The 19982-nt window shown below is 39.9% G+C and overlaps 1 protein-coding gene across 34 annotated transcripts in view; it reads right to left on the reverse strand.

The window, feature by feature from the left end:
- Positions 1 to 19982, reverse strand: part of WNK3 (WNK lysine deficient protein kinase 3) — a 90208-nt gene that overhangs the window by 61901 nt on the left and 8325 nt on the right. For all 34 annotated transcript variants that reach the window (XM_053371409.1, XM_053371424.1, XM_053371433.1 and 31 more), the window contains one exon: positions 14437 to 15089. In XM_053371409.1, coding sequence (XP_053227384.1) covers positions 14437 to 14958 — 522 coding nt within the window. In that variant the 5' untranslated portion in view covers positions 14959 to 15089. The remainder of the gene's footprint in view (positions 1 to 14436; positions 15090 to 19982) is intronic.

The following is a 19982-nucleotide window of genomic DNA, read 5'->3' on the forward strand; positions in this document are numbered from 1 at the left end:
TTATACATAGGCAAATTATTTCCTTTTTCCTGCTACCGAAACTTCCAACTTGTCTTAAACCCAAACCAAACATTCAGGCAAAGAGGACAGGCATGTACAACACACACACACACACACACACACACACACACACACACACACACAATTTTAAGAGAACTCTCTTTTTACAAATAAAATACCACAAAATGCATCAGCCCTACTCAACATGACGGCAAATGAGTGATTGTAAGTTAACAATCCCCTTTAATTCCTTTGGCTGATGCTCAGTTACCATAAATTTGGCAGCACATACATGCAGCAAAGCCAGGAAACACAATGAGAAAGGGAAAGAGCAATAATGAAAGGGACAGATGCCAAGAGGATGCAGTCTTCCCTCCACCCCCAACAGCCCAAGGAGAAGTGGGCACTGCTGGCCTCTTCACATCAGATGGGGCTCTGAACAGCCACTTCGCTCAACACAGTTCTACAGGAATGACAAATCAAGGACTTCCGAACAACTCAATTGTTTTATGTGCCTATGTTCAAGTGATCAGCAAGTGACAATTTGCAAAATTAATGATGATGGGTGATTTTGCAAAGCTGCAAACATTTTATTGTTTCCTTCAGGCTGGCTGAAATGCAACTGATTACAGAGTAATTGTTTTTGATGTTATTGACTTAATGCAACCAATTAAGTCATGCAACTTAACAGTTTGCAGTAAGAGCTGTTTGACAGTGGAACGGACTCTCTCAAAAAGTGGTAGACTCTTTCCTTGTATGTTTTAAAGCAGAGGTTGGCTGGCCATCTGCTAGGGATGCTTTGGTTGAGATTCCTGCATTCTTTGGGGGGTTGGACTAGATGACTTTCAGCATCCCCCCTAAAATTCCATAAAGAAATACTGTTGACACAGAAACTTGAACTCATGACATATGTAGTGCACCCAAAAATTATTTTCCACACTCACACACACACGTTTAGCTTGGGGAGGAGAAAGAATATATTTGTACTTGCCATTTATTTTCCATTGACAATAATGAGTTCTGAATAGCATTCAGGAATTGGACACCATCCTTTTCCCATTGGTTCACACAAACTGAACTGGCATCAAAGGCCCCACCTAGAACTGCACTCCAAATTCACGCTAGGTTAATTTACAACAAGCAAGCTTTGTTTCAAATGGAACCTTTTGTTAATTGGTCAATTGCTGACTGTCAACAAATCAGTTCCTGGTTAAACAGTTAGCTGATTATCCAGAATAACCACTGAGCCATAAGTCAAAAATTAGGATGCAAAAGACAAATGCCATTTTTGGCTATGTGATCAGCAAAACCATCAACGAAGTTCAATGTGGTGCTAAGTGAAAGTCCCTTAGCCCTGTTGCACTAGCAGAATTGTTCTATTTTATAGTGCGCCTATGTTTATGTTCTTCTGTAAGAGTCCCCTGGAGACCTGCTAGGTGACAAGCGACTAAGAAGTCAAATAAATAAAATAAAATAAAATAAAATAAAATAAAATAAAATAAAATAAAATAAAATAAAATAAATAAATAAATAAATGGGAAGGTGCAGGAAGCCAGCATGGTTCTTGTGACTGGTTGCACAACAGATGGCTATAGCACAAATACTTCCTGTTGCACAACCTGCTAGTGTAATAGTTGTGATGGATTTCATTTTGCCAAACCATGATTCTCACCCTTATGCTAGCACAACAGCCCTTGTACTAGTGGTCAGAGAATGTGAAATCTGGGCTATCATTTGTAAGACTCAGGAAAAGTACATAAGAACAGCCTGCTGGATCAGGCCAATGGAACATCTGTCTAGTCCAGGATTCTGTTTTCAGTGACCAACCAAATGCCAAAGGAAAGCCTGTAGAAAGACCTGAGCAAGATAGCATTCCCCAGTTGTGATTCCCAGCAATTGGCCTTCAGGGACATACTGTAGCCTTATGAGGCTTTGCCCTCAGGTGGGAAAAATATTGTGCCTGGGAAAGGGAAGTGGGAGTCAACAGACACTCAAGGAATAGTTTCGGAGAAAAGGCTTTTATTTCTACCATCCATGAACTGGTAGAAGGAGCAAGTGTGATAAGTCACAAAAAGCATGCACAAAGTTCACAGTCATGTGCACAAGCATATATACCCCGGATCAGTTCCCTCCTCCTTTCTCCTCCCTCAGGAGTCCAGCCCATGAGTTCCTCTGAGCATGAACAGAAAGCTGTCTTGGGACTATTGGGACTCTTGGCACCCTTCCCAGGAAAGGGGTTTCAGAGTGTTCAGATATGTTTCAATCTCTTGTTCTGGCATGGTTCCCGGACAGAAAGTAAGTTGCTATGTGGTTTTTTAGCAAGGCCAGAAGGCATGAGAAAGGCCTGAGAAACATTGGACTGTCCTCTACCTTTGTTGCAATCTTTTTAGTTAATGCTTTTTGTCTTAGAGGAAAATGCAGTTTTAATGCTTGAAACGAGGCCTGGCTGGGGGGGGGGTTAATGAACAGTTTTAGTGTTTTTGGGGTGATCCTAACTGTTCCCCTACATTCCCCCCTCTTTGTTTTTGGATAGCCACCTGGCCTGTCCCAAATGGACCACTATCCTTTCTTAAGTGACCAACCAAATGCCAAAGGAAAGCCTGTAGAAAGACCTGAGCAAGATAGCATTCCCCAGTTGTGATTCCCAGCAACTGGCCTTCAGGGGCATACTGCCTCCAAGTGAGGAGGTAAAACATAGCTAGTAGCATTCCACTGAGCACTAGTAAGACCTCACATGCAGTGCTATGTTCAGTTCTGGGCATTTCTGTTCCATGAAACTTTAAGCTGGAAATAATTTAGAAAACAGTAAGTTTAGGTTAGAAAGCACACAGCATGAAGAAAGTTTGAAACAGCTAATTATATACGGCCTCAAGAAAAGGAAGCAGGGAGCTAATATGAGAGTTTTACAAATGTATCTCAAAAAATGAAAAACAGGGAATTCTTCATCCTGCCCAGAAGACAGGACAGGAAATAATCTACTGTAAAGTAGAATAAAGTTACATATTAGAAACAGCTTGCCAAATTGAAGAGCAGTTATCCTGTGGCATGAGGTACAGAAAGAAGATATGCTGTCTCCTACCTCAGAAATTAAGGCAGGCATCAGATGGGGATGTTTTATGCTTAAGATGGTTGGACTTACTATAATGTCCTCACTTAGTTATAGAAAGGTGTATATGTTAGTGGATGTCATGCAACAAAGTGCCTTGTTGAAACTACTCACTATAAGCTAAATATCCCCACTAATGCACTCCAAGCAAGCAGTTAAGCAGGTTTATCCATCCATAAACATAAAAATGGTTAATTGGCCCACCAAGAAATCAAGCCATTAACAAAACAGGCACTGGAACAGGAAACTTTTCTGCTTCACTGAACTACATAATATGCTAATTTCTTTCCCTCCCTAACAACAGGATAGATTTTAAAGCCTTTGTTTGTTTTGTTGTTCTTTTTAAAAAGGTGACAAGTTACAATGGCAAATTATCTGTTCGTACCATTTAGAGACAGTTTTATGCAAAATCTATTAAATTATGTAATGGTCTTACGCTTCCCTTTCTTAACTTATGCAATTGTCATTTTTTTACATTAGGTTTTAATTCCAAAGTCTCTTCTGAAGTTTAGCTGTCCAGGGTCATCTTTTATTTTCCATGACAATAAAAGAAACATATGCTTACTTAGCAAAAGCAGTCTCTCGTTCACTTATATAAGCCCACTGAGCTACAACCTCTTTGGAACATGGACTAATTGCACAGCATGTGCAATGAACATGATGGTTCTAACCATTAGAAACTAAAAACAATCATATATACTTTCAGCACTCACTAACCCCAGTATGCAGAACAAAGCTTTACAAGAGTTTTACAGAATTTTCCCCTCCAATTTTTGCAGATAGTTGAAACGAAGGGCTGCAAATGGTTAAAGAACCATGCTAATATAGATTTCTGCAGAAAGTGGGAAGTCAGTCCAGATCTTTCAATTTCTTTCATACATCATCATCTCTTAGAGGCTGGTCCCAAGAAATAGTACAGAAACTACAACATAGCCAGCCAGTTTTGGCTTATGTCATCAAGCCCAGCCTTTCTACTGCAAAGCTACGCAATCCAAGCTAAGAACAGAAAACCCCTGGGTGGCTTTGCACATGTAACCATATAGCACCACAAATCCTGGCTGTATTGGCTGACTGGTCAACAGAATAAAGGTAAAGGTAAAGGGACCCCTGACCATTAGGTCCAGTTGCAGACGACTCTGGGGTTGCAGCACTCATCTCGCTTTGTTGGCTGAGGGAGCCGGCGTACAGGTCATGTGTCCAGCATGACTAAGCCGCTTCTGGCAAACCACGCTTCTGGCATGGAAACGCTGTTTACCTTCCCGCCAGAGTGGTACCTATTTATCTACTTGCACTTTGTGCTTTCAAACTGCTAGGTTGGCAGGAGCAGGGACAGAGCAATGAGAGCTTGCCCCGTTGCGGGGATTCGAACCACCGACCTTTTGATCGGCAAGCCTTAGGCTCTGTGGTTTAACCCACAGCACCACCCGTGTGCCTTATGGTCAACAGAATACCTTCCCATAAATCACTCCATGTCTGCCAGCAATTACAATCCATACAGATATTAAAATCTGTAGAGAGCAGCTACATACATTGTTCAACTCTTGATAACTACTGCTTTAACCAGCTTATCTGAGAATTAAGCAGACCTCTGTCACCAAACTTTCTTTTCCTTCCACATAAGTGTCTGATGCTTTGTAAGACATCCCAATGTCAGTCACTCTTTGCAGTTGCAAAGACAAAACTTTTCCAACAGCTTTGGAACAAAGACAAAGAGCCACTGTTTACTTAAGTGCTGATCACCTGCCTATGAAGCCAATTTCCATGACTAGTTCAGTTTCTATGTTTCCTTTTTGTTGATTACCTTTTAAAATGACCGATGTTCCAACATAATCTCTTACCTTTTAATAAGCCAAAATAAACAACAGTCTAAATGGCACTCAGAAGATCTGATAGCTGCTTAATATTGGAGGGCAGAAGGGCAAACATTTTGCCTGGCTTAAAAAATAGAAGTAATGGAAGAGGGGGGCCATATAGGCAACTGATGAAAAGCAGAAGGTACTTATTGTAAAATCTTACATTCATCTTCATTTTCTAAAATTAAAGGTTTGCTTTCCTTATTCCATGTGGTCAAATATCTCTTTAAATATAGTAAAATATATGGAGGCAAAATGGCCAAAGTATTGTGAAATTTTGGAACAGGAAGGTGACAAGCTGAAACTGCAGAGTTATGAGAAGCTCAAAGGGAAGGTGCGAGACTGGTTACATTATTTTCAAATAAGAGAGGTTTATAATCAAGATAAAAAAATTGGTTTTCAGGTGGAAAAATCAAAGTTGGAAACAGATTTGTTAGAACCCAATGCTAAGATATTATCAAGAATGTATAATTTGCTGTTGAAATGGAGTACTGAGGAAGAAATGGTAAAATCTGCTATGATTAAATGGGCACAAGATATGGGTCATAATATTATGTTTGCTGACTGGGAGCAGTTGTGGACCACTGGGATTAAATTTACGGCACACAATGACCTAAGAGAGAATATTATGAAAATGATGTATAGGTGGTACATGACCCCAGTCAAGCTTGCAAAAATATACCATTTGCCCGATAATAAATGTTGGAAATGTAAAGAAATTGAAGGTACATTCTTTCACCTTTGGTGGACGTGCCCGAGGATTAAGGCTTTCTGGGAGACGATTTATAATGAAATAAAAAAGGTACTTAAATACACTTTTGTGAAGAAACCAGAGGCCTTTCTCCTGGGCATAGTTGGCCAATTGGTGCCAAAGAAGGATAGAACTTTCTTTATGTATGCTACAGCAGCAGCAAGAATACTCATCGCAAAGTATTGGAAGACACAAGAATTACCCACCTTGGAAGAATGGCAGATGCAAGTAATTGACTATATGGAAATGGCTGAGATGACTGGCAGAATCTGAGACCAGGGAGAAGAGTTGGTAGAAGAAGATTGGAGGAAATTTTAAATTTATTTACAGAAGTATTGTAAAATGTATGAATGCTGATGACATTGAAATAAAATGAAGGGGTTCTAGTAATAAGAGATAAAAATTTGAAATTATAAATTTGGGAGGTAAAATATATAAGGATAAAGTAGTAGGATACGAATTTGCTGAACTAATTGTTAAAAAGGGATATAAAAAAGGGAGGCGAGGAGGTCAGGAAAATAAGTTAATTGAAGATGAATAATTAGAAGAGAGTGATTTGTGTTTTTCTTATTCTATTTTTAGTGTGTCGATTGTTCTTTTTCCCCCCTCTTGCTAAATGTTTGTATTTTATGTATTGTGAAAGTTTGTATTGTTGTGTTTTATATTTTCTCTGTGTTTTTATTGTTCTATTTTTCTATTGTTAAACCTAATAAAATATTATATTAAAAAAAAATTTTAATGTAGTAAAATAATGAATTTATCGCGTTGTTGGTATTGCTACCAATTATATGATCTACCCTTACTGAATCCATGTTTTGAGACCGTATACTTTTTGAATCAATTTCTCATACAAGCAACTCTTAATTTGCACGGGGGTTATGCTCTGGGGATATTGCCTAAAGCCAAAATTGTGTATAGTCCAAACACGTTGGGTTCCAATTGGATTCAGTGGTGGATGGGACTGCTAAAGTCTCATTCCACCTCTTTTTGGTTTTTTTGTTTGTTCAGTGTGTAAAGCTGAACGTGAACAAGTTAAATGTGCATAAATTGCAAGTAAATTGCAAAGTAGAAAACAGAACACTTTTAATTCATCTGATCTTTTCTTGAACCAACTTCCTGTTGATAAAGAGCTCTAAGTAACTGGAAGGTATGCATGTGTCTTCAACAACAGAAGAGAATCTAATAAAAGGAATTTTTGTAGTTCTCATTTTACAGTGCCAGAACAGTGAAGTGCTTCAGGAAACTATTGTTTTCACATAAAACCATATCACATCTATTTCATCGAGTCTTCACTCGGGGATAAAAATTACCAGACACAGGAACCAATATTGGATACTTCTGTTTAACAAGACCAACAACAGTTAAATCTGCCATTATGCAGAAGGCAGAGTTTTTTTTTTAAAAAATGTGAAAGCAAAGGATTCCATGCTAAATAGACTGCAAAAAACAATGTGAGCATAGCGTTCAGCTGCAAACTTGCACTAGAATTACACATTTAGCTGTTAATGCTGCTGCTAAGTAAAGCTTTCAGAAGAGAGAGCAACCTTCATGCTGTTCCTATGTGACTTTTTTTTTCTTATTTAATTTCCAACCAACAGGGAGGTAATTTCCTTTTGAAAAGACACACACATGCTGGAAAGAAGCACTAAGAAGTTCTTCCAATGGACTGGCACTCAGTTCCAATACTTATGGCAGCCATTCAGAAAGGAAGACAATCAGGTCAAGGAGAGCCATTCCTCCTCACACTGCTGCCTCTGTCCCCCTCCGTAGGGAGTCACCTGCCGCCACCACCACACATCTCTTCCTTTTCTGGGGAGCAGCAGGAATTCTGTACACTGTACCTTTCATTGCCACCTCAGTGTCTTCTGAGATCTGCAACCACTGTTCTTGCTCCTCTGGCCAAGAATCAGTGTCCGAGGTGAGGGCATGAAATTGATTTTGTAGTTCTGGAGATACAATATGGCTCCTGACAGTCAATTTAAATAAGGCATGAGTGATCACGCCCAGGGGTTGTATTCAACAAATTTTCATTCAGAGTAGACCCACCATGACTAACTTAGGTCGATTAATTTCTTGCACCTACTTCATATAAGGGTTAGATGAATACAGCCCCAAGTTTCCCTCCCACAAAAGAGGCACCATTGGCATATCAGCTTAAATTGGGCAAACTCTGCCACCTGACCATCCAGATCAAAGCCAGGTCCAGGAGCATTCTCAGGCTGTGGACCTGATTTTTCACGGTGAGTCTAATCCCATCCCAAACAAGCTGCATCACTACCCCAGGATTACTAGTCCTATCAACCAAAAACACCTCTATCTTGTCTGGATTAAATATCACTTAGTCAGCTACCACCCAGAAGCGGATTAAATCCCAATTTGTTAACTGATGTTTGATCCTACACAACAGCTCAACACGCTCTCCTTGATAGAAAAGGACATTTAGCTTACTGATGACTCCACGCCCCCAACTCTCCAGACAACCCCTTCCAGTTATGTAGATGCTATACAGCAAGATGGAAATCTGTGGAATGCCATAAACCAAGCTGCCTTGAGGGTCTTGTTGAAAGGTGTGTGTGTGTGTGTGTTTACTCTTTTATTTATAAATACATATATAAATAAACCAGTAGAGGTTAGTGCTCACTGAGACTGATAGGGCAAAAGGTAGGGAGGTAGACATTACGTGGAGCCACCACAGAGAAGTCCCACCTATGCACCACCACCTTCTGAACTTTTTCAGGTAGACATAATTAATCAGGAAGTAATGAATTAATTGGAGTGTGTGAAGTAAGGATGGATGGAACACACAATTCATTCTCCCTCCCTCCCATGTGCTGTGGTCCCAGGTCCTGATCATGTAATAGCTGGGGGGGGGGGTTGAGGTGGAACTCAACGGAACTCAGCTTCAGCACCTCTCAGGTGGGTGCCATTGCATTGTAAGAGAACAAGGGAGTTCCAGCACCTCTTTTTCTAGAAAAATAGCACTAGTGATGGCTATTTGACATTTTTTCATGCAATCACAAGTAATGTATTTAGATTTAGAATGATGCAGGGATACCTTTATAAAGGGTCACTACTAGAAAGTATGGAAGCATAGCATGGGAGTGGGGAGCCTAATATTATTTATTATTATTATTTATTAAATTTGTATATTGCAAAATACATAATAAAAAAGAACAAAAACAAACCAATAATCCCTCCTCCCACAACACATTTAAAAGAGTATCAGATCTCAATCAGCCAAAGGTCTGGTTGAAGAGGAACATTTTCACCTGGCGCTTAAAGGTATATAATGGCTTAAAATGTAAGCCAATCATTGAAAGGCAGGTATGAAATGTTATAAATGAATAAATTCATGAGAACAAACATCTTTAAGGCAAATTGGCTTTTGACGGTTATTATGTTTTGTATATTCTGCTGGATGCCGCCCAAATGGGCAGGTTATAAATATAATAATAATAATAATAATAATAATAATAATAATAATAATAATAATGCGGCACCAACTGAACCTTCCTGAGGAGAGCATTCCACAAATGGGGAGCCACTGCAGAAAAGGCCCATTCTCATGTTACCACCCTCTGGGCCTCTCCTGGAGAAGGCACACTAAGAAGGACCTCAGAGTATGATCTCAGGGTCCAAGTAAGTTAAATGATCCTCCAGACTCCCAATTCCCATCCAGCTCCTATCAGCCTCAACAAACTCATTCAGTGATCAGGAAGTTATTTCAATCACAGTTGTCTCTAGGTGACTGTGGTTGTGTGCATCTTTAGAACATGAAAAATAACAGTTGCTATGGTGACCTGTCCTTGGGATCACAAAGGGCAGGAAGAGTTTAAAAAAACTTATTTTAATATATCCTGCTTATTGAGGAACTTCCTCCACAGAGCAGCTTATTATTTCCAATAGAAACCAACTCTACCTGTTAATAAAATATAAAAATACAATGCAGCTAAAAAAAAGTGATGGGAAAATGCATTGAAAAGTGTGGGACAGCAATTGTTTGATGCAATGTCATATAACCTCTATTCAAATCAATCATTCAAAACGAATGCTCAATAAACAGCCCATCTCATCTAACCTCCCCCCGAAAATGTGCAAACAAATCAGGACAAACAGGCTATCTGGAAGTGATCTAGGTCTGACATTCATGTATAAAACATCTTTTAATCTTGTCAGTGCTGGGATGTATATTTGACTTAATTACTTCCTTACCTGCAATGCACACAAGGAAAGAGGAATTAGCATGGAAAGTTTCTGGGGCAAACTTTGAAATGGATTTAAAATAGATTCTGACTGTAAAGTGGGCAATGAGTTATTACGGCTGATAAAGTTAAAGCAACCACAGCAAAAGCTGAGCAGATGCAGTCTAGCATTAATCATCTCTAAGCCCCAGAATGATCACAAGTACCAAAAGATTTGACTAAAGGTTATGCAGCACTTCTCATACTGCAATTTTCAAGAAGCCTTACATCTTCTTGCAAAGATGTCATCCACTTTTTATTGATGGGGCACAGAAAAAGGATACATTCCAGTCACACAGCAAAGTAATAGCAAGTCCAAGAATAAAACCCAGGTCTCCTGACAATGTTCTACCCTCAAACAATTTGGGCAGGGATAGCAAAAGCATTCTTCACAGAGAGGTGGCCAGCTATGGAATCTGCTACCACAGCAAGAGTTCAGAGCTAAAATGCCTTCATCTATATTTTAAGAAAAGAGCCTATATAAACTTTGTAGATCAACAATACTTGGAGTTGATTCACAACCAAGATCTGGGGTCAAACACGTTCCTTAAGCTTGAGGACTAGAAATTACTTTCATTCAGTAATTAATGAGTTAAAAATATAGCTAGTAACATTTTTCATAAACACAATAAGTTTAATTCTGATGCTTCCAATAGGGCTTACTTTGAAATAAATATATTTAAAAGTAGGTCTAAGTAACAAACATACCAACTGAAATTCTCACATATTGTATTTATTGTTTTGATATTGTATCCAAACAAACAGCCCTGCTAAATTACTCTTTTGATGTGCTCAGGACAATGCTGGAGGAAAGAATATAGATTGCGGTGCTGGATCAATGCGTGTTGTAACTGATAAAGGCTACAAATATGGCACAGCATAAGCTTTGCTTTAAACTCAGCCAGCACTGCAGAGGAGCTGTTTAGATGCATGGCATGGAAAATTCTGATGAGCTTAGGCTAAACTAGCTGTGGAGGAGATTAAACCAATTATTAGGCATTCAGTAGTTATTCCACCACCCACTGATGGGTATATGGGGGCGGGTGAGGGAACAACCACACACTGTTTTTTGAATCATAGCTACTCATATCAATTTTCCATTACAAAGAAAATGCAAGCAATGACCTGGCTTGCTTTAAAATGGTACTTTCCCTCTGAATGGTCTTTCTAATGCATTCACCTGCTATTCACATAATATGCTTAGTCCTCTATTACAGTCTATCTGTTCCAAAGCAGGACAACTATGGGGGCACAATAGAATCAGAGAGTTGGAAAGTTGGAAGTGACCCCCGAGGTTCATGAGAGCCAGTGTGGTGTAGTGGTTAAGAGCGGTAGTCTCGTAATCTGGGGAACCGGGTTCGAGTCTCCGCTCCTCCACATGCAGCTGCTGGGTGACCTTGGGCCAGTCACACTTCTCTGCAGTCTCTCAGCCCCACTCACCTCACAGAGTGTTTGTTGTGGGGGAGGAAGGGAAAGGAGAATGTTAGCCGCTTTGAGACTCCTGAAGGGGAGTGAAAGGTGGGATATCAAATCCAAACAAACTCTTCTTCATCTGGTCCAACCCCACATCCAGTTTATTATTACAGAACAAGTAAATAAACTACCTTTGACATCAGAGATGCCAAACATTGTAAGAGTCCTGCTGGATCAGGATTAGGGCCCACCTAGTCAAGCAGCCTGTTTCCCAGAGTAGCCAAGTATCTGTTTCCAAGAAATTTGCTAGCAGGCAACAGCTCTCCCACTTTCCTTCAGCAACAGGTTTTTGAACCTGGAAGTTCCTTTAAGCTATAATGGCTAATAGCCTCTGATAGGCCCATTCACCAGGAATTTGTCTAGTCCCTTTTTAATATCCTCACCCCAAAGTCTATTTGTGTCTTGTTTGCTGCCACCTCCAGAATGCTTTGCTGGCATAAGTGAGTACAGTGGCAAGATGTAAAGAATAGAATTTCTGCATCTTTCATTGTTTTGAGTTTTTTGTCATCCCTGCTCCTTCCAAAATGCCACCTTTTACACACAACTATTAAAGTTACAGGTTGACCCCCCCATCAAGTGAATAAATAAAAACACTTTAGTAAATGTAGAAATAATCAGGATATTTGAAATTGAAATTCTCGGGACGGTTATTTGGATGATGTATGTTGTGGCGCTTTCTAGCGACGCAACTGGCAATCCAACTGAGCGATAGGCGTGGCTTCTGCCAACTGACCAGTCACATCACAGGTAGTTTGGTTCTGGAAGCTTCTCATAGTTTCCAGCATTTTCTCCTGAAAGCAAGCACCTGCAGGGCCTGTGTAGAAACAAATGGAAGTTTCTCACAGGCTATTTGTATGGCAGAAAGCCCTCAGGCTTTGTCAATCATATAGTTCAGTTTATTCAAGTTCAGAATTCAGATCGGTGCAGAGTTCATAGCTTACGTTTGTTGTTGTTATGGTCAGAGGGGGATGTAATTTAAAGTAATTTTAAAGAACTGTTGAGACATTTCATTCTGAATCTGCTAGACAGAGCCAGACAGAGGATGATGGCAGATGGGTGTCCTGCCCCCCCCCATAAATCCTGGCTACGCCCATGGTTACAGGAACCTTTCCCTTTTTAAAAAACAGGTCATTGTCTGAAACTTGGCAAAGAGCACTACAAATGAACTGCACACAAAAGGTTTCACCTGCATTTGGAAAAAAACATCTGGTGACACTCACACCAGCCATAACACCACGGCCCACTTGCAGCTCTATCCTGTTGGCAAGCATAGCAACCAAGGGGCAAAAGTGGTGGTGCTTAACAGACCTGGAAAGAAGCAAAGACTTAAGAATGAATGTGGACACATGGGCATGAGCAACATCAGCAGAACTACTGGCTGTAAAGAGAAGCGAGTGACAACACTAGACCTGGAGAAGAAGAAGCAAATTTTTAAAGAACCCAGACGTAGCTAAGAGTGCTCCCCTTACGTTAATGGACTTCAGCTCCCATCTGCCTCAGGCAGCACAGCTAATGGTTGGAAACGATAGGAGTTGTAGTCCAACAACATCTAGAGCACACCAATTTGGCTACCTCTGTATCATTATTCATCCATCCCTCAGCAATGTTTCCATACACATGATGCCAACATTTGATGAGACCTTTTCCTAAAATAATCCTAGGGACAAGTTCTATCTGAATAGGACAGAACAGAAGTGGAGGAGGAGGCAGGAGCCTAAAGGAAGGGTCAAGATATAGCAAAGGACAGAAGCTATGGGACCAAGGGATGGATAGAAGGCAAAAGCAAAGAGGGCAAGGGAAAGAAATGTAGGCAATGTCTAGTTGAGAATGGAAATTGAGGCAAGCACTTTCCTGAGCAATTAGTGTATACTCCAACTTTATGGCCACATTTCAACATACACTTCCATCACTGGGAGAACATCCCACTAAGATAATAGTCTGAAGGTACATGATACTTCAACTCCTAAATTAGAGGAAACCACCTATTAATAGTGTCTGCTTAGGAAACAACTCAGAAACCGTATGTAAACCTTGTATTTATAAGCAATTATTTCCCGTGCTTACTTATAAATAAATATTGATTAGTCAGTTGGTTTGTGAACTGGTGAAAAAAAGAAATCCCTTGCTATTTGAGATACTCTCAATATTATACATTATAAAAGTCTGTATGAAGTAATACCAACTCAGGTGAGATCATATCATAGGCAAGGAATGTAGCCAACGGGTGCTGAAATTCAGTGCTTTAAAAAATGTACTGAAGCCACAACAAAACCCAGTTCTGTTGACAATTTGCATAAATTTACTTAACATGTGTACTTTATTTGGTGCAGTTTATTTATTTGGGGACGGGGGGCAAGCACTGCATGATTGGATGTTTTCCCAGTTTATGACATGAACTGAGTAAAAGGTGTCAAAATTGTTAATACTTCAGAAGTGGCAATGAAGTGCAGGAGGCAGAAGTAGTGGAAAGACCTGTGGCCCAACAATTGCAGATTATCTCTGGCTTCTAAGAATTTAGCAGCAATAGCAATACAGTGGTACCTCGGGTTAAGTACTTAATTCGTTCCGGAGGTCCATTCTTAACCTGAAACTGTTCTTAACCTGAAGCACCACTTTAGCTAATGGGGCCTCCAGCTGCCGCCGCGCCACCAGAGCACGAATTCTGTTCTCATCCAGAAGCAAAGTTCTTAACCCGAGGTATTATTTCTGGGTTAGTGGAGTCTGTAACCTGAAACGTCTGTAACCTGAAGCATATGTAACCCGAGGTACCACTGTATATTTTTATCTGTAATAATGAAGACTAGTAACTTGTTCTTTTAAAAAATGCAAGCCAGGTTTCTCAATATGCCATACAAGTTGCTAGTTCCTGCATTAGAAGCCTCTGCAGTATGACCACTCTAGTCATGTAGGTTTCTGGATATCCCAAAATGTACCTCTCAAAAGCTGGACAAAGTTAGCCCTTCTGAAACCAGACAGACACATGAATGACTGACGGAACTCATCTACACTAACCTGCAATTCACACCAAGCGACTTCTACCCAGGTTTCTGTATCCAGGCCCTTGAACACTGTTTTGAAGGCCCCTCTCCCCAGCTCAATGTCAAATTTCAGAAACCTTCCTCCAGGCGATGTAGCCACAGCCTTCATCTCGGCCTCCTCTTCTATTTCTTTCTTGGTTCTTTCCTTTGAAGCTTCCAAATTCACCTTCGAGCCATGCTCACATCTGGCCTCCTGGCCTGCCACCAGACCGCTGGAAGAAAGATGAGCCACCCTCTGGTCACCCACCACAAACTGCTCCTGTTCATCCTTTGGAGTGGGTTCCAAGGCCTTTTCATCCTCCATTATCTCCACACTCTTTCGGAAAAACCTTTTCCTCTCTGTAGTTGCCCCAGAGGCAGGTGTGTTGACATCCTCCTTGGTCCTGGTCTCCATGGTCAAAGGGGCAACAGCAGAGGAGTCCCTACCTTCCAAAGAGACTCCATCAGGTTTCTCTGATTCCTCTGTGCTGGCTGATTCACCAGAGTCCGTAGCCATGACACAGCAGAGCCTTGGCACTTCGATATGTTAAGTGTTTCCCTTCCTCTTCACTTCAGGCACATCATGAGTAACGGCAATGTTACCAGGACTTATTTCCTCTCAGATTATCATAAGATTCCCATGGCAACCTGTAACAAGAAGGAGGGGAGGGAAAACAGGATCATTTTAGAAAGTGAAATACGAAGCAGCCAGCCACCAAGAATGCAGCTTTCACTTAATTAATCTGGTCTTCCTTAATCCCAACAACACAAACCTGTTTGCTCTTCCTCTTTTTTTGCTGAAACTTTATTATTGCTTTAAACTCAATGAGAGTTACATGCAATATAGATCAAATCATACACAATAATGGCTTCAATATATTCTGTTACATCAAGTATACTGTATACAAAAGCACTGATTGTTTGACGTACAAAAAGAACTTGCTGACCTAGGTATCTCCCCTCCCCTCCTACTCAACTATTGTAAATTAGTTCACCCAGTTGCCAAAGCCGAACTAATGCTAACATTCTCAAATACACCTTTCCTGTTGGTCATCTCTCACTTTATTATTTGTATTACAAAGTACTGCATTCACCTAAACAAATATCAAAATTCCAGTTCTTGTTGGATGCTTAGAAAGGCCAGTGAATATTGTGGCCTCACACCGGGGACTATATAAAAACATTTTTTCAAGCCTACCTCCATGCAAAAAACTTTCAAACAGAAAGAAATTAGGAAGTATGTACATACACACACAGGAATCATATTGCTTCCACTGGGTCATACAAGGGAGCAAGGAACAGAACCCTCAGTCTGTTGAAAAAAATCCTAATACTGTACTGCCATTTATCTGAGGCAGTGTATGTATCTAAATTGACATTTGCTGCCTCAGAACAACAGAAACCAGCTAACAGCTTTTCTTAGACACCACTCCCCTTATGTCCTGCCCTTACCACAATTGCTCCTTATAAATTAACTGAAAGAAGTACTTCTATTCTCATGTTATGAATGTGCATTGTGGATGCTTAATAATTAAGTCCGGATAAACTGGTATTTCCTGCTAGCATGTTGTATTATGAAGGTAGCACTGTGGCTACAGTGCTTGGGATTTTGAATGCGGTTTTGAGGCTTTTTTTAACAGCTTTCAAATGTAAAAAAGAAAAAAATCAATTGTTCAATGGAAATGCATTTAATCAGCTAGCATACAACAACAACAACAAAGCTTCAAGCAAATGGATGAGTTAATGGACTCCCTTTAAAACCCTCTAGATACTTGCAGTCATATGCCAAGTTTATTTACAAATATGTACTGTACTGCAACAAAGGCACATCTACCGGTACTTGGCTTCCCTTCACCTTACTTTGTAACCAGCTCATCAAAGGCTTTTAAATATATAATTTGTTTCTGAAATAATTCGGTCCAACCATGCTGTTTTATCAAAGTTTAATCTTGGGGAAGTAGGGAAGACAATGTATTCATTTTAAAAAGAGCAAGCTGAAACCTCGTGGTTCATTCAGCAGCTAAGTAGAATGTACCTGACAGAAGGCTCCAATGAAGCTATTATCACAGCATGTCCACGGGAAACTATTCTGCAGTTCTCCTGAGCATCTTTTAAAGACAAAAAGTATCTGGTCCCTGCTAGATAAATATTCCTTTGAGAAAGCATGTTTTGAATGTGAGCTTTCAATATGGGAAGAAATATAACACAAGGGGGGGAAAGAAAACAAATATTTGAACTATCTCACAAAGCAACTGTGGGTTAAAGCATTCTTTTCTGTCAACAATCTCAGTTCACTTTTGAGCAACATTTCATAATTACAGACCAGGTAAAAATATTCTGTTGAAGTATATTTCAAAGACTCAGAAATAAAAAGCAACCTTCCTTTTTAGTAATCTCATAAATAGTCCTGGAGGACACCAGGCTGGGGAAGTCTGGTTTATCCCAAGCAGGAAACTGGGGACAGTAGAATCATCAAATGACAAGCCATTAAAAGGAGCCAGTGGTGTGCTGATTAAAAGTGGTGGACTAGGACTGGGGGACCAGGGTTCAAATTCCCACTCGACCAGAAAGTTTACTGGGTGATCTGGAGTTTGTCACCATCTTTCAGCCTAATCTATCTCACAGGATTGCTGTGAGTATAAAATGGGGATGAGGGAACTGTGTGTGCCTCCTTGAGCAGCTCTGAGAATAATGAGATATAAATGTAATAAATAAATAAATAAATATGTGTGCTGAAGATGGATAAGAAAATTGTACTGGAGTCTAAATGAATTCTGTCTTTACTGAAGAAACTTTTGGAGAGCTACCTGTACCTGAACAACTGTGTTGGCAGATTGCATCAGAGTAACTATGTCAAATATTTTTAGATGTGGCTTTAGTACTGATTGTCAAGTTCAAAACTGGCAACTTATTGAAGCTGGATGGCATTCACCCAGAGTTAAAAGGAACTCAAGTATGAAATTGCTGATCTTTTACAAAAAGTATGTGACTTATCACTAAGTTATATATTTGAACTGGAAGGTAGTCAAAACAATGCCAGTTTTTTTAAAGGTAGACCAAGGATATTACAGACTTGTCAGTCTACTTCTGTCTTAAAGGTAAAGGTAAAGGGACCCCGACCATTAGGTCCAGTCGCGGACAACTCTGAGGTTGCAGCGCTCATCTCGCTTTACTGGCCGAGGGAGCCAGCGTACAGCTTCCGGGTTACGTGGCCAACATGACTAAGCTGCTTCTGGCGAACCACAGCAGCGCACGGAAACACCGTTTACCTTCCCGCTGGAGCAGTACCTATCTATCTACTTGCAATTTGATGTGCTTTTGAACTGCAAGGTGGGCAGGAGCCGGGACTGAACAACGGGAGCACACCCCGTCGCGGGGATTCGAACCACCAACCTTCTGATCGGCAAGCCTTCTGTCTTAGGTGGCTGATAAACAGCATTATTAAAGACAGTGTTATTAAGCTATAGCAGAACATATAATACAAAAAGAAATGTTTGTAAAAAGAAGTATTTGCTTCACCAAATATTGAGAAGTCTTTCAGCTTGTTGCTAAACATGTAGCTAGAACTATAATCAAACCATTATTAAATTGGATTTTCAAAAATCATCTGACAAAATATCTCAAAATAACTAGGATTTGCGGCAACCTTTGCCAGCAGGTCCGCCACCACCATGTTATGGCTAGGAAATGATTAGTGATACTCAGATCAACACAGCGGATACATTATATCAAAGAAGCCAGTGAAATTCTATCAATATCTCATTTATGTAGCTCTGCTCTCTTTATGCAATCAAAAGGCTAAAAGAAATTCTAAATTCAAATATGCTATGAAAATTAATCATAACAACCTGCCCACTCTGTAACAATAAATGTTATTAATAGCTACCCCAGCACCACCAAAAAGACAAGATGGGGCAAAATGTGAATGAATTCACAGGTGCAACTTTGCTGCAAAAATGGTACTAAGCGTATATGCTAACAGGTGCAGACATATGACATATGATCAACAGTTCACCCTTGAGGCCAAAAGCCAGCTGAGCCAGTGACATTCCCATGGTGACTCTTAACTGCAGAGAAGCCCCAGCTTGTATACACAAATGCTAGTTTTAAAAAGGTTCTTTGTTTTTGTTCTTTTTTAAATCAACTACTTCATTTGCTCACAACGTCATTTTAGAAAACAAAGACTATGTGATCACGGAAATGTTGGGGGCAATTTAATGTTTTTACTTATTCGGGGTTCAATTTTGTTTTACCTTTTAGTCATCCCAACCATGGAGACTGTGGTTGGGTTACAGCGCACTGAGCCCACAAATTAGCCAGACTAAAACTAGTAGAACAGATAAAAAATACTGGCTATCTGTCTTGTCTTAAAGTAATAAAATGCAATTTAACAGCTATAACTTGGGAGGAAAATACTTAAAACAAAATTGAAGAAATTATCTAGACTTGAATACAGTGGAGAATGGCCAAGGTTATAATTGGCCACAACTGAAAGCAAGTCAGCAGTAGACAGGATTGCCAAAAAACGCATTTTGGGTTCATCTCCTTTAACATAATGCTATATTTAAGCCATAGGAAGCAGCAATACTGACCTTGTTTAGCACTGCTTAGGTCTCAGCTAATAATAATAATAGTGATTTTATTATTTGTATGCTGCCCATCTGACTGGGTTGCCTCAGCCACTCAAGGTGGCTCCCAACAGAGTATGAAAAACACAATAAAACATCAAACATTAAAAACTTCCCTAAACAGGGCTAAAGTAATGCTATCTAGCATTGGTAACCATATTTTATAAAATATGCCAATAAACATATATTTTAAATATGGTTGCCAATGAGAAGAGGGAGTGACAGGCTTGAGTTGCAGTAGGCTGAAGGTGGATTTCAGAAAACTCTTCCATATTATAAAAATAGTTGGGCACTAGAATGAGTCGTCCAGAGAAGTTATGCAATCATCTTCCTTAACCTTAAAAAAATGGTAGAACAATGGAAACCTACAATTGCAGAGACTTCAACTGGATGATCCTCAAGGTCCCATTCAACTCTATACAGAAAAACAATAATAATGCTGTTTCCACCTATGACTATCTAATCCATCATATCTCTTCTGGCACTGAATGCTTCTGGATTAACTTCTGACTCACATTAAAGAAACCTGGGCAGGGTAACAAATGGCCAGACAGCAGATTCCCCTTCCCTGATCCATGATTCTTCAAAACCTTAGCCATCTAATAGAACAGATTCAGTTATAAGATTAATCATATCTGTAATCTGAATAATGCACATAAATATTTTGGAACAGAGTCTCTAGCTATCATGGGTATAAAGCTTTGCAGGGTGGAAGAAGGGTTGCAGTAAAGAGATCTGAGATCTCAGAGTCTTCTGTGACAGACGAGAAAGGCCAGTCCAGAAAATTTTCTTTTGAGGAAGTTTGTTGGGTGGGCTTGGCCATACAATTATAATACAAATGATCAACACGTTCAGTGTCAGAAACGAATCTCTAACAACCACAGTAACTGAAATTGCCTTAGCGTCAAAATGA

Source organism: Podarcis raffonei, chromosome 17 (assembly GCF_027172205.1).
Source record: "Podarcis raffonei isolate rPodRaf1 chromosome 17, rPodRaf1.pri, whole genome shotgun sequence".
NCBI lineage: Eukaryota > Metazoa > Chordata > Lepidosauria > Squamata > Lacertidae > Podarcis > Podarcis raffonei.